This window comes from Oculina patagonica, chromosome 10 (genome assembly GCF_052425735.1).
Source record: "Oculina patagonica isolate OP01 chromosome 10, crgOcupat, whole genome shotgun sequence".
NCBI classification, from domain to species: Eukaryota; Metazoa; Cnidaria; class Anthozoa; order Scleractinia; family Oculinidae; genus Oculina; species Oculina patagonica.
Window position 1 is genome coordinate 15,947,589 of NC_135767.1, and position 15,598 is coordinate 15,963,186.

Consider the following 15,598-nt stretch of genomic DNA (forward strand, 5'->3'; position numbering starts at 1 on the left):
AAATATATATGACCGTAAACTCCACACGAGATTTCATCCCGCCTGAGCCCTTTGAGGGACAAAATTATACACCCCGCTACGCTCGGCCTTCGGCCTCGCTTCGCGAGGAATAATGCTTTAACAATTTGCTAAAAACTGAAAACTTGGGTATAATTTCCGCATTTCTAAGCCATGACATCATTTACGGCGATGGGATCGCGCGATTACTCTCAGAATCAAACTGAAGAGCACTGGGAACTAGGAACTTTCAATGTTTACTTTACGGTTCACCATCTTGATTGTTGCGAGTGCGAATCGTCAGTTGCAGCTTTGAGCATCAGCAGAGAGCTTTTAATTTATAGTTATTAAGATGGGTTGAAATTTTAAATATTCCTTTTTTTCCGCATTCTAACACAATTACACAAGTAACGTTACAAAACATAACACTTTATTTACACACTGGGATTCTGACTCGATCTCGAGTCTCGCCTAAAGTACTGTATTATTCCTGATCTTGTCGGGTCGTGGTTGGAGGTAAATGAAAGGAAAGAAACTTCGGGTCGTTTTTTGAGCGACTTTAAGTTCCATAGTCTGAGTTGGATTTAGCGTTCCTTCAGAACTGTAAGTCGCTCTGTGAGGATGAATAAAGATATGGGCCTTTGTCTGGGCCTTCAGTAGCAGGTTTTTTGTCGGTCGCAAGGTTATTAGAGATTGCTGCTCAAAAATTTGTTTTCAAAGATACCGTACAATTTAACTTAGCATATACAAGTTATCAGTATTGGACTCTACCTTCTCTGGCTTAGGTTTAACATGTGCAACTGAACTTCCGTAAGTATTTGTGCTATTTGCTAATCACAAAAGTGTAAACATATTCCCCACATGTCATTTAATTAAGGATTAGTACCTTCGCAACGGCTAAGACTGAAACAGGATTCTGAAAAATTGCCAAAATATGCAAAACTAAGATTCAATTTATAAAAATAATACGTCCTTATTTTGGTTCTGCAAGACATTCTAACAGCCGTAATAGCACTACCCCAACGTACTGCTCTACAGCATCCGATTGAATAGCTACAAACTACAAAAAGGTTTATCCACAAACTTAGGCTGCGATAAACGCAAACCCTTGATTATGAAATAAATCGTTATTAACTTTCTTCTCGTGTGAAATTGCATATTTCACTTCTAGGAATTTCAAATTAACAGTCACTGTGAGTTTAAGTATCTTCTTTCAACAACGTTTCCACTGCTTCTGGGCAACCCACCCGAAGCAGAGCATCACACAGTCTTCTAATCGTGGCTTTCTGAGGGCCAACGCTTTCCATCCATGCCAAAAGCCCTTTGTAGCACTTTTCAGTAACTCTGCAGCTCTTGAAGTCCTCCTCTATATTGCTTATGACAGTTTCGTCCATGGAAAGTTCTCGTAGAACGTCTTTCCAGTTGACTCCAACATGGCCGCTGATGCAAAAGCAGTGTCTTTCTGTAACCGGTTTGCCATCGATACCTTATAACAAAAATTAATGCCGTCAATTGTAATCAGTTAATGTTACAACATTTGCAATGTTTTTATTGAGCTCTGCGGCTTGCCTAGATAGACGATTGTGCATTTTTGACGCCTTTAAATACCAGTTCGAGTACAGCCCATTCCTGTTCAGTGCTGACCAATCGAATAGGTGATGTAGACTTCTCAGTACGATATTTTTGTGAAATGTAATAATCTAGAGCCTAATCAGTAAGTTTGAAATATTGTATAAGTGCTATCACTCAATCTTGTATTGGAACTCCGATCTTCGGAACCCCTATTATTTCCTGATTTATAACACAAAAGTTGACCCGAAAAATCATTTCTAGGGCATCTCCAATTTTTAACCTCCAACATTGTGTCAAAACCGCTAACTCCAAGGCGACAAAGAACGAATAGAGGGTATTAAAAGGAAAACGTATACAAGTCATAAATACAATTTTCCCTTTGATTGTGCAGACTCTGCTAAATTAATGCGACATGGTAGTAATTTAAACCTGAAAACATGTTAAAAACGATCGATCATGAGATCAATTCGTAGAAATCGAGTTGCGCAGTCAAAACTAGTAGTCTTCCCTAAGACGGACAACGGATACTTTAAAACAGATAACGGACACTTAAAAAATGTTTTTTTATTAGCGAATAATGCTTCAAAGCTTCGCATCAACATTAAGTTAAGTTAGATAGCCCGTTTTAAGGACATAACACATACCAAAAACTCGAAAAAACAATCCGTTATTAATAGCGGATTACTTCTAAGCTTAACTTTGTTGGTGTATGAACACCGAAGAGGTCGTTTTCATTTTAGAGTGTAACAGTTTGTAGAAGCTCTCAACAAACGAATTTAGTTTTTGAACAGACCTCAAGCTGAGCTGCTGAGCTTTATTTAATATTTCAGAATGACCGGGTGTCAGAGTCTGTCCCCTACGTCGACTCTCTATAAGGCGCACACCTCTCTAAGACGGACAGTTGGGGCCGGTCCCGACACTGTCCGTCTTAGAGAGAGTTGACTGTATATCTTTTCTCCATTTGAATACCCATTCTAATTGATAAAAGTCTTATTTCACACCTTTATTGTTGTCGTTGTCATAATTCTTGCCTTCCGCTTCTGACGCTGCCGAGGCCGAACCTCCAGCCCTTGAATTAGTGTAACTAGAGGCTGTTTCACTTCGTCCAAATTCTTCAGCGCTCTGGGGTATGCTCTGCTCCTATAACAACACATATGTAAGAAATAACTCAAAATCAGCAAATAGTGCTAAGTTAGTTTTAAGGAGCTTGAAGAAGGGTTTATCACTTTTGCTGAGCTAGGCCTCTCCCGCAAATCAAACTATCAGTCTGCACAGCCTTCCATACAAAATCTTAGAGTGATTGGACGACTAAAAAAATCTCGTGTTTGACAATTAATGCAACTTATTAGAATTCTGCGAACCTTGCAAAATCCATCATTCTCTGAAGAAGACCGCAGAAGGCGATCGAAAATTTAGAGTATCCTTTTTATATTTTTAGATCTGTTTAAACTTTTTTTGTTATATTTTAAGTTTACAACGAGTTCCAAACTAAAATGGGTTTTTCCAAAATCAGAAATTCAGTCAAAAAAGGTCAATTTTAAACGACAGAAAAAAGCATTTAACGCCAGAAAGTGAAAATAATCGACGGCAAGCACACACACTAAAAACACAATTTAAAACTTTTGTCATAACTCATTATGTTTATTCGGATCATATTTCTTTACTAAAAATATACAGTAAAAACTACGTTCAATACACTGAGACGAGTTTTTACTTAAAATTGCATAGAATTATCAAAAAACACGGTAATAATAGAATTTTGTACACACAGTTAGACATAAAATTTTTCGCGAAGAATGAATGAAGAGCAACTGAAAATTTAAGAGGCTGTCTTTCTGAAAACCCCACACTCGAGTTCGCGTCAGAAAATAATTGTGCTGGTAACTCTGGCCACTGAAAGACTTTACCGAGGCTAGAACAAAAATAGGTTTGGTTTTGATTTTCTGGCCAAGTTAGGAGCCATTAAATATGTTGCTCCTTCCGGCCGCCGCAACGTCTAGAAAATAAAACAAAAATAGAGTAAGCGATTTTCAGAAAGAAACCTTCTTAAGCATCACAGTTTGATTACCCAATAGTTCTTAGTTCTATTAAATCTTACAATCACTGTCTGTTATTTACCGTATTGTCTTTCCACAGCATTTTCATGATCAGCTCTTCAGTGCAACCCACCAGACGCAGAGCACGACACAGCTTTTTCGTCGTGGCTTTCTGAAGGCCAACACTTCTCTTCCACGCCAAAAGCCCTTGGTAGCACCTTTCAGTGACTTTTTTGAAGTCCTCCTCTAAATTGCTTATGGCTGTTTCGTCCATGGAAAGTTTTCCCAGAAGGTCCTTCCATTTGGCTCCAACATGGCGGCTGATGCTAAAACATTGTCTTTGCGTTACCGGTATGTCATCGCTACATAATGACGATGGATGATGACAACAGTCTATGGGTCCCTCGCTTCGAGAAACTAAAAGAAATCGGTGTAGTCAGTTGTATTCAGCACATATTACAATACTTGCAATTTTTCCTGCGGCATGAATCGATAGAATTTTGCTTTTGAGAACCACAGCAACAATTTAAATGAGCGATATTCTTTCAAAGCAGTAAAAGGCACGCAGATAATTATAATTTTATGGATTATACGCAGTTTAATTTTATGCTCAACACCATGAATGACAACTTACTGGGTAGCAGCAGGCTTTCGATGGTTTAAAGAAAAATTACAACGCTTTTTACTTTTAAGACATGTTTCGAAAGGAATTTTCACATTTTAACGAAAGTACATCTCGACTTTTCAACCTTTAGCATGGTGTCAAAACCACTGACTCCAAGGTAATACAGAACGGATAGAACGGAAAAAGCTACCAGTCCTGCAAACAAGTCTAATAAAATATGAACAAGATGATAATCATTTAAACTCCAAATCATGTTGGAAAAGATGAGATCACGTCCAAAAAATGGAATTGCGCAGTCTAAATTGGTGGTCGTAATTTGTCATTCCTTCTATTTTCAACATATTAATCATAAGAACACTCCTTAAATTAAAGAAAAAGAAAGAAATTAGTGTCCCTAACATTTTGTCAAGTGACTCTTTCCCTTTTTTGATTATCCATACTAATGGCTAAAAGCCTTGTTTTATACCTAAAGATGTTTCTTCTTCCTTTTTGTGGCTGTCGTAGTTCTCCTCTCTCGCTTCTGACGCTGCCGTGGTTGAACCCCTAGCTCTTCGACCAGTGCTACCACAGGTTTCGCCTCTGCCATACCTTAACTATTGTAGATAAAAAAAGAAACACGGTAAATATTAAAGTACAAATCTTCTGTAAAAAAAACATCAAAGACGTTTTGTATAGATGGATGGCCGCCCAGCCATAAAACGTCTGTAAACTATGTTCAAAATATGTTCTCATTAAAACTGATGCCGTAGGGGATAGAAGCTGGGTAGTTAAATAGCTGTGTCTTTTATATCATTAGAGTGAGCTCCAGGTTACTTGTTAAAGGCAGTGCGCTTTCCAGGTGTCTAGTAAACCCAAGGGGAGGGGAAGGGGAGGAGAATCCATCCACTTAACTCCCCAATGTAAGGTCGTGAGTGTATGACTTTGCATGTGCAACCGAAGGTTAACATCATGCAAATTTTAAGTAATGATTTTTTTAAAGATCAGTCAAGACAGTAACTAGAAAAATCAATTCTATGCAATATATACCTCTGATGGACATAACTGACTGTAATCAAGCATCATGTAGACCTCAACCGAACTCCCATGCGCATCATCTAGGGGTTGACTATAGTTAAAATTGGGGTTGGGAAAACCAACATCGAGCTGCTGAAATTCCAACATTTCCGCATATACTGGCTCGTTGTCTCGAGTTCCATCTGCATCCCAGTCATTATATACCGGATTGCTATGCCTCCTATTTTCTCCTGTCACGGAAACCCGCCTGCGCCTATTAATTTTTGGTCGCCTACCAACACCGAAAAAGTAAAAAAAATGGTAGTTACAGTAATCTTTAACGAGAAAATACCGAGCTATTGGAAAAACTATTGGTAAGGACAACGTTAAATGTAGGAGTGTATAGGTTATCATATATATTTCAGATTACTGTTCAATAACATCATTTTTTTCTTTTCATAAGGACTCTTGCATTATAATGAACGACAACATTTTTTTTTTCATTTGATGGGATCACTTTTAAATAACGTCAACATGTTCTTATCACAAAACACAAACTAAAACTAACTAAGCCACGAGAAATGGTATTTTATTTTCTCCTATACTCAAGGGATTTAACTGAAAAAGCGTTCTGATAGTGTGTTGACATAGTTCAAATAACCGAATCTTGATTCCAATAGGCCCTACTTTGATTTAGTACTCCATCCTACCCTGTTCCAATCCACCCCACTACACTTGTTTCCACTGCACTCCACTGTATTGCACTGTACTGTTCTGCACTGCACCCGACCCTACCCTACTCTAACCCACTCCACCCCACTCGACTTCTCTCCACTGTTCTGCACTGCATTGCACATATACACTGCATTGTATTTCTCTCAGATAGTACACGCTCTGTGATTGATCAACTTTAGGGGCCTTGCTCCACGGTACGGCCAGCGAAATCATCAGTTTAGTTTATAAAAATGTCTTGCAATCAAACATTTTTAAACCTGAAAAATGCGAATTGTACTCAGACGAATATTTTTGGAAACAAAAGCGAAGCAAACATGGTCTTCTAATCGATTCTGAAGGTCTAAAGTGATTCATCGAGATTTTTAGAAACCGTAAACGTCCCCGATGAAACATGTTCAAAACAATCCGAATATCACTCAGCGTTAATCAAGTCAGGAACTTGACCATTTCGTTTTTCTTTATTTAAGTGAAGAAAACATTAAAAGCGAAGAAAGGGTAACTGCTGCGTCGTGTCGGTGGCATACAGACGTTGTAGTCGTCGGCATACGGACGTAGGATCTGGCCTAGAAGGCTCCCTTGCGGAACTCCACAGCGAATAGGCAGCCAATTTGACACGTTCTCATTGAATTTGACTATAGAAGGGATCAGTTTTAAATTCAGTTTTTCTATTCAGTTTTTCTATCTAGGTTTCATGCTTTCACGGAAAGTGACTGTGCGAAAGTTATCGTAAAATTAAAACTTTTGAAGTCCATGAGCCAACTGCAAACTGTTTTTCGAGAACCAACAAAATTTACCGACAGCGTTTTTTTTTTGTTTTGTTTTTGACGGCACGTCATTCAAATGCAGCTGCTTGCCGCACGATAAACGGTTGACTTGAAATGCCTTGTATTATCCAGAGTGAGAGATAAATATCTGCTCTGCTCTGCTCTGCTCTGCTCTGCTCTGCTCTGCTCTGCTCTGCTCTGCTCTGCTCTGCTCTGCTCTGCTCTGCTCTGCTCTGCTCTGCTCTGCTCTGCTCTGCTCTGCTCTGCTCTGCTCTGCTCTGCTCTGCTCTGTTCTGCTCTGCTCTGCTCTGCTTTGTTCTATTTCATAACCTTGCACATGTATTAAGCGTTATGGAAGAAAATAACTTACAAATAGCGTTTCCGCACACAACAAATGGTGACACCAGTCAATAATATAAGTAGAGGTGATCCTACTGCAATGGCTAATATTTGATTGTAGTCCTTTCCTGATTTCTTTAGTTTTCCAGTGCTGAAGTTGAAAGCCGTGGGAATTTCTTAAAAGGAATATTGACAAAACATCGACGTCAGTAAACTAGAAAAGAAAGGTCGATACATATAAGGTATTGCATATTGACCAATCGTGAGATCCAAATAGCGAAATTTTGAGCCCGCTCATTATTCACGATATGGGCCTCGCTTTACGGCTCAGTCATATTCAATGTCATAAACGTAACCACCTTTCCTCTATCCGAGCCTCTCGCTCGGTTAACAACTTTTAAATATGTCTCATTTTTTCTACGGTAAAAATGTTTTGAGACAACACAAAACAGTTTTAGAAACGAGTCAGAACATAAGTTTGATTAGCTGGAATTATTGAAAAAACGCAACAAACAAAGAAAGAAACAAAGAAAAAGAAATAATTAATTTCAACCAACCTCGACAGTCTTCGCGCCGTTTTGATGCCACGTGCCCAAAAGTAGATGTCCCGGATGGACAGGAGACACAAGAAGTCTGAGCCTCTTGATCCTGGTAATGGTCTTCTGCGCATGCCTGACAACCAGTGTTGTTAAAGAAGTAACCAAATGTACAGTTTGCTGAGAAAAAAAAAACATATAAAATATTAAATTTACAGTTATAGTTCGCTTATAAACAATATTTGTATAAGCCTTTTTGATTGAGGAAAACAATTTGATCTACTAAACCACAAATATAATTACTGAGAAATCGAACAAACAAACAAGCAAACCATAGAAACGATTTTAACTAACTCCGACAATCTTCGCGCCCTTTTGATGCCAACTGTCAAAAAATAGATGTCCCGGATGGACAGGAGACACAGGAGGTCTGAGCCTTTTGATCCTAGTATTGGTCTTCTGCGCATGCCTGACAACCAGTGTTGTTGAAAAAATAACCAGGTGGACAGTTTACTAATTAAATATATATATCTAACTTGATTTGATAAAAGGTGTCTCCCGAAATTTGACATGACACCGTAGATCTGAAGCCCTATTTCTGTAACGAACGCTGAATGAGGGCTAATTTTAGCTCAAGTTTAACGTAAGGTACTCTAGTTTATGTGTTTTTTAACCAAAAAGACTGCATATACGGCATTTTGTTTAAATCAAGAATTCTATCAATTTAATTAAGAGTGTTTACAACTTGAAATGTGAGTCAAAATTAATACCAAGATAGACATAAGAAAACACTCGGCGGAGAGCTGAACTGTAGCTTTCTTACAGCATGCACGTCTCAAATAAACTGAACTAAAGCATTCTACATCGACATTCGATTCAACTTTAAGCAAATCAGGCGAAATATCTGAGGAAGCGGGCATGTGTTATCTCAATTGTCAACTCCATTGTCGCGGCCGGAAATGCACACGATCGCATCGCCTCCCACTAGCGAATCACAGAGAACTATGAACTATGAGTGTTAGCTAGGCGGAGAACGCCTAAAATTGAGGGGAAAAGAAAACTATGTACTCACATCAGCGCTTGAAGCGATTCCTTGGCTATCCACTTCGACATGTTTCTTTTAGAAATAACCGACAATGTCCCGGATGTATTTGAATGTCGTCGACCGCGTAACGCCCGCTCCACAAACTTCAACAGTAAAAAACTAAGTCTTTAGCCACGGTAAAGTTCAAGCCAAATATCGTTATGACCGCCTTCAAATCAGCCCGTATAGTCTAGTTCCGAGTCCTAATTGATGTGGCTAAAGACCTTTGCTGTCTAAAGCAAGCTCAACATTATCTGTACCTGGCAAAACGAGCCGACCGGTTATCTGTGTTTAACCGCCTAAAGCTCGGTTTGAGGTACGATAACAGCCGACGCACAACTTGCGAATCGTAAGACTTTCACCTTCACGGGACTTAATGATGTCCTCCGGCAAACTTCCTTTAGACAGCAGAATGGAAAGCTATAGATCACAACTGTTCTACTAGTTTATAGCGCGCGCAACTAGAATTCAAATGAAAGAGAGGGGTTGGAGTTAGAGACTGGGCTAGACTAACCACAAGTAATTCTAGGGGGAGGGAGACGGGGGGGGGGGGGGAGACAGGGAGGGAGAAAAAAAAGTAAGATTGCATTCACTACATTAGACAGGGCGACATTTCATTGGAAGAAAGCCGAACAATTCTCCGTATCCTCAAAAAAAAAAAAAAAATATGAAACCCCATACATTCCTTAACAGCCCGATAGCCACCTTTTATCAAATCAAGGTAGATATAAAGTAGACATTTTACAGTAATAATTCGCCAGTTAATGATATTTTCATCAGCATGGTTAAATTTCGGGTTTTTTTTCTTGGTCGGGGTCGAATTCCGTCAACACTCGACTCGCCATTTGTAATTTAGGGAAATCATTTGTTCTACCAAACCACCAAAAGAACTTCTGAAAAATCGAAGAAAAAACGATTTATTTCAACTAACCACGACAATCTTCGCGCCCTTTTGATGCCACGTGTCCAAACGTAGATGTCCCAAATGGACAGCGAACACAAGACGTCTGAGCCTTTTGATCCTGATAATGGTCTTCTGCGCATGCCTGACAACCAGTGGTGTTGAAGAAGTAACCAAATGTACAGTTTACTATTAAAAAAACACACATATAAAATAGAAACTTTACAGTTATAGCTCACGTATTAACGATATTTGTATTAGCCTATTTGAATTAGGAAAATAATTAATTAAAAAACAAAAAATAGTAACTCATTCAACAAACCTCGACAATCTTCGCGCCGTTTTGATGCCACGTGCCCAAAAGTAGATGTCCCGGATGGACAGGAGACACAAGAAGTCTGAGCCTCTTGATCCTTATAATGATCTTCTGCGCATGCCTGACAACCAGTGGTGTTGAAGAAGTAACCAAGTGGACAGTTTGCTGATAAAATATATATATAAAATGTAACTTTTACATTTATAGTTCGCTTATTAACGATATTTGTATTAGCCTTTTTGATCGAGGAAAACAAGTTGCTCTACTAAACCACAAATATAATTACTGAGAAATCGAACAAACAAACAAGCAAAACATAGATTAGAAACGATTTTAACAAACCTCGACAATCTTCGCGCCGTTTTGATGCCACGTGCCCAAAAGTAGATGTCCCGGATGGACAGGAGACACAAGAAGTCTGAGCCTCTTGATCCTGGTAATGATCTTCTGTGCATGCCTGACAACCAGTGGTGTTGAAGAAGTAACCAAGTGGACAGTTTGCTGATAAAAAATATATATAAAATGTAACGTTTACATTTATAGTTCGCTTATTAACGATATTTGTATTAGCCTTTTTGATCGAGGAAAACAAGTTGCTCTACTAAACCACAAATATAATTACTGAGAAATCGAACAAACAAACAAGCAAAACATAGATTAGAAACGATTTTAACTAACTTCGACAATCTTCGCGCTCTTTTGATGCCACCTGTCCAAAAGTAGATGTCCCGGATGGACAGGGAATACAAGACGTCCGAGCCTTTTGATCTTGGTAATGGTCTTCTCCGCACGGCTGACAACCACTGATGTTGAAGAAGTAACCAAGTGGACAGTTTACTAAAAAAAATCATACACAATGGAAAGCTCACAGTAATAGTTTGCTAATTAACCAGTTAGGATAAAGCATATTCAGGGGGTTGATCCCCCCACCATCCCTCACCCACCTTTTTAGGTGCGGGAGGGATAGTAGTATCTACGGCAAGTAGTGTTAATCTACGGAAATGATAATTGGCCAGGTACACTGTATTGTGATCGGCAGAGACTGGCTAATAGTAGAACACAATCAGTACAAATAGAACAGTTTTGGGCTAGGTTACCTACGTAATTGAAAAGCAAAACGGCCATAGCAGTCAATGTGAAAGCTCAGAGTGAAGTAAATAAGCTTTGCCAAATTTGTAGGCTGACGGGACAAAAATAGTTGTTAATTAGCAATGCTATATTGTTATTCTTGAGTTTTGATTGTTTAACGGCCAATGGTGCAGGAGTGCATATACCATGCACCACAAATATGGTAGGTGTGCCGCCAGCGAAAACAGCCGAGGAACTAAAATATTGCAATTCTTTGGGTGTTATTTTATATAAAAAGAATTATTCCACTCGCGCTTGTTGGAAATGAGATAGTTATAGCCAACTCATATTCAACTCGCGCTCATGTTATAATTGTTAAATAGACAGTACATGTGTAGCCAATCAGATTGCGCGTTTTGACAATAGTCAGCCGCTGGGTATTGATAAGTATAAATACATATCGAGTACCTGTACAGTTTATGGGGTTTCCACTCCACTGTCCAGTCTGCAAACACGTTCTTGTCACATTTCCCACAGTACTGTCATATCCACTTTGACAACCAAATACGCAGTTTGATCCATATGTATTGCCACAAGAAGAGTTGAGCAATATGGCTTTTGGTGGGATGTCCAAATGCGAACAGATGACAGCTTTAATAATAACAGTAATTTTATAGTTATATTTAATAAAACGAGTCCTAACACCTTTACATATAAGTTTTTGCCTTTTTTGGAAATGGACGACAATTTATTATCACCTTGGCAAAGGAAATCTTGGCCACTCCAACTTCCGTTCTCTAGACACCTTCTTGAAGGAGAGCCAAAATCGTCAAATCCAGCATTACAGGAAAACCGACAAACTATGTTGTAGTTCTCTGCTGTTTTCCCAGAGCAGTTCTGTCGTTTGCCATTAGACGGGGCTTGTAGAGCTGGGCACGTGACAGCTGTAAAAGGTTATTAAGCCGGTTTTAGATTCCGTTAATTCGTCACTGCCTTTAAACATAATTTATGCAGACGTTTTTATTTACATAGCTTTTAAATCAACCTTTTAATTTACAAGTAAAAACAAAATATCAGCATGATTTGTTTTCTAAAGATAGACCTTCCTCATTAAGGGAGAGCAGGGATAGCGCAGTGGTAAGAGCACTCGCTTCCTATCTCCGGACACGACATCGTATCACGGGTTGAGTTTGTTGTTGGTACTCGTCCTTGCTTCTTGGGTTTTTCTCCGGATTTTCCGGATTCTACGGTTTTCCTCCCTCTATAAACCAACACTCCTAAATTCCAGTTAGATCTGGAGACAATAAATGAAGAACCTTTACGTGGCTATGCCACTGTCAATTCATATTAATTTATTTATCAGTTATTGTAATTATTTATTTTCTCGTTGACTAATTTCTCGTTTGTGCATTTGTCAAAAGTTAACTCGCACTCTCACCATTACACTGAGGTTGTGTTCCAGTCCATGTTGCATTATTGTTGCATGTCCGTGTTGGTGATCCTGTCAGGTTGTAACCTTTGTTACAGGAAAAATGACAGCTTTTCCCTGGCAAATTAGAACATGACTGCAAACTTCCGTTGGCTGGCGCGATTAACTTGGGACAGTTAACTATTTCATGAAAAGAAAAACGATAGTTATCTAGACAATATTTATAATCTCGGCATTGGACTGAAACAAACTTGCATTGGAGGCTAATACAGGGGAATATACCAAAATTATTTCCTACATTGACCTCTGATGCAAGCTAGTTCCAGTCCAATTCAGATATTACGAATATGATCAATTGCGAGATAATAATGATGAGCTGATTGGTGCTAAATCAAATAGAAAAAAAAGCTAGTGCAAAACTCGTGTACCTTCAATACTGATATACAATGGTCGAGGGTACTATGTCGAGGGTATTAAAAATTGAAGTAATATAAAAAATAAAATAGAATAATAATTAATAATAAAATAAAATAATAATTAAATAAAAAATGATGATATGATTTCTAAAAAAAAATAGAATAAAAACAAATGAACACTTATTGGTGATATCGTTGAGGTCAATAATGTTTGATACTTTGTTTGATCGAAAGCAGGATCATCGGATACTTCGGGAAACTTCGGATATCTTCGGGAATCTTCGGAAAATTGTTGAAAATGCTCAATCTTCTGAGAATCTTATAAAAGCGTTCGGAATTCTTCTGTAAAAAGGTCACAAATTCGTTCTTAGTATGTTTATAAAACGAACAATATTATACACAATGCACCAAAAAATACTCAGTGAATACTTTGCCTTTAAAGACACATCTTGTGAAAACGTTCACTTTGTATTAACACGGGAAGTGTGATAGATGATAGATGGCACTTTGTGTCAAAGCATATATCGGCGTAGTATGTAGTGTACTGTATAACCTGTCCAATTATGTAAACAATTGTAGTCTTGTTAAGTTGTCTAGGAGTGCCCTAGGATTTCCAAGGAGCAAGAATAACCAAGCACTGGTGAGCTGAGGACAACATCAAGAACCGCGTGGAAAAAGCGAGAGGAGCATTCAACAAGCTGGTCAATTAAAATCTGAAAGTGTTTCCCTTTTTCTCTCTACATGTATTCATTCAAAGCATCTAGTAAACTAATGCTCCATTAGAATAAGTCACAAGATACTTCACGAACAATCAAATATCCTGAGACATGCCTACCATTTAACACTTTGGCTTGATCATAAATATGCAATTCCATTGGACGTCCCATCCCATGAACCAAGACTTCAATTTGAGCAGCTGACATGTTGAACTTGAGAACACTCTGGCTGTTCCAGTCAGACCAGTAGAGAATGTCACCAGCCAGAGCGAGTCCAAATGGATGCGTTTGTTGTGATGATAAGTCCAGTATTAGTACGCGGTTATTTCCTTGGAGGTCAACCCTTTCGATCTTATCAAGTTTCGCATCGCACCAATACAGCAGTCTATTTTGGTAATCCAATGCGAGTGAGGTCACCCATATCAGTCTGGAACTAACAAGAGTTGTCCTGGAAGAACCGTCGATGTTTGCTTGTTCAATCTTTGGGAATGATCCCCAGTCACTCCAGTACATCTTTCTAAAATAAAAATTTTACGTCAATAAAAAAAAATAATAATATATTAGCGCATTTTCCTATTATTCGAAAGTCCATCAATTCCAAGTTTAAGTAAACCGAATATAAGCTGCAGACTTAAGATAATTATGTGGACTTCAGAGAATTTTTTTCGTCTGAAATCGTAGATTTTGGATAGCGTGTTAGATTTAATAACGTCCCAAAGTGTCTCAGATAAAATACGTAACAAAGCCAAATGTTTTCAATCATCTCCTTCAATTCCGCCGAGGCCTAGCTGGCTAGAGAAAACCATTTTGAAAGTAAGGATGTAATGAACGAGGAATGGTTATAAGTGACTCAAAAGCCATGGAACAAGTGCTTTTAATTTCTGAATTACCCATCTGGAATATCGAGGATTATTGCCCTGGGCTGGTCAATACTTGATGTGATAAGTCTTTTTCTAAATGACCCATCTAGCCTCGCCACCTCAATTTTACTTGTTCCCGAATCGGTCCAGTATAAAAGTCGTCCGACAGAATCCACCGTCAGCCCATTTGGAGTAGTCACATTACTCTGTGCAATGACTTCAACTGAAGACCCATTTGGAAATGCTCTAGCAATCAGTTTTAAGGTCACATCTGTCCAGTAGATTTTGCCCTCAACTGGATCATAATCAACAGCTACAGGTCTTGAAATGATCGTGTTAATTCCAAGGGGAAGGCAAGGCGTTTCCGGTACTGCGAGAGGAACCTTGTAAATTTCTCCCATATCTGCTTCAGCAAAGATCATAAATTTCTCTGAGCTTGTCTTGTGGAACATACCTTTTGAAGAGGGAAAACATGGTATACCCGTTACACTTCCTGATATATTGGGGACTATGCACTAGTCAGTTACTTTACTCAATCAACTCGCCAAGGGAAGGTTTCTGGGCTTGCTCCCTTTAAACAGATTTCAAGGAAGTATAAACCATGGGACAACCAAAAAGACATAACGTTTTCGTATTCGCTTCAATTAAAACACGCACACAGCACAACAGCGGGGGAGTAGAGAAGGAGCAGTAATAAGAGTCGAGAGCGCTCACCTCCCTCAGTAATGTGGCCCGGCATTTTTCCAGGTCCTGGCGTTACATGGCGGTTGAGTTTGTTGTTGGTGTTCGAAGGTTAATTTTTCTCCGCCTTCTCCATTTTCCTCCCACCACAAAAACCAACCAATTCAATTTTATATCTAAAGCAAATATACCTAATCAAAGTGGCTGTGAGCCACTGAATTCGGAAAATTAAATACGAAACAAGAATAAAAATCCACGATTTTACCGGTATTTACCGGTATTTTATTTTCGTGATTTGGACAAAAGATACGTTCAAAACATTGAAAATATGTCAAAAACGTTAAAAATACGTTTCTCGGGCCTTCATTTCGGTTCACTTACAATGCACTCTAGTAAACTTGTTTATCGTTAACAGATCCTTTTATTTTTATTTTCACTTCTAGCTAAAATTAATCAGTATCGATTCAAGTTAACTGGTGGCCTAGTGGTTAGAATACTCGCTGGTGATGCGTTCGACCCAAGGTTCGTCT

The 15,598-nt window shown here is 38.7% G+C and overlaps 1 protein-coding gene across 1 annotated transcript in view; it reads right to left on the bottom strand.

Moving 5' to 3' along the window:
• LOC144628955 (uncharacterized) overlaps positions 1-15,598 on the bottom strand; it is a 272,516-nt gene that overhangs the window by 26,527 nt on the left and 230,391 nt on the right. The window contains exons 35-49 of the mRNA XM_078487078.1: positions 14,418-14,841; positions 13,647-14,044; positions 12,405-12,575; positions 11,725-11,910; positions 11,435-11,617; positions 10,577-10,735; positions 10,241-10,399; positions 9,905-10,063; positions 9,613-9,771; positions 7,619-7,777; positions 7,093-7,237; positions 5,257-5,515; positions 4,697-4,823; positions 3,688-4,022; positions 2,571-2,709 (exon numbers count right to left, since the gene is read on the bottom strand). Of these exons, the coding sequence (XP_078343204.1) occupies positions 2,571-2,709; positions 3,688-4,022; positions 4,697-4,823; positions 5,257-5,515; positions 7,093-7,237; positions 7,619-7,777; positions 9,613-9,771; positions 9,905-10,063; positions 10,241-10,399; positions 10,577-10,735; positions 11,435-11,617; positions 11,725-11,910; positions 12,405-12,575; positions 13,647-14,044; positions 14,418-14,841 (3,162 nt within the window). The remainder of the gene's footprint in view (positions 1-2,570; positions 2,710-3,687; positions 4,023-4,696; positions 4,824-5,256; positions 5,516-7,092; positions 7,238-7,618; positions 7,778-9,612; positions 9,772-9,904; positions 10,064-10,240; positions 10,400-10,576; positions 10,736-11,434; positions 11,618-11,724; positions 11,911-12,404; positions 12,576-13,646; positions 14,045-14,417; positions 14,842-15,598) is intronic.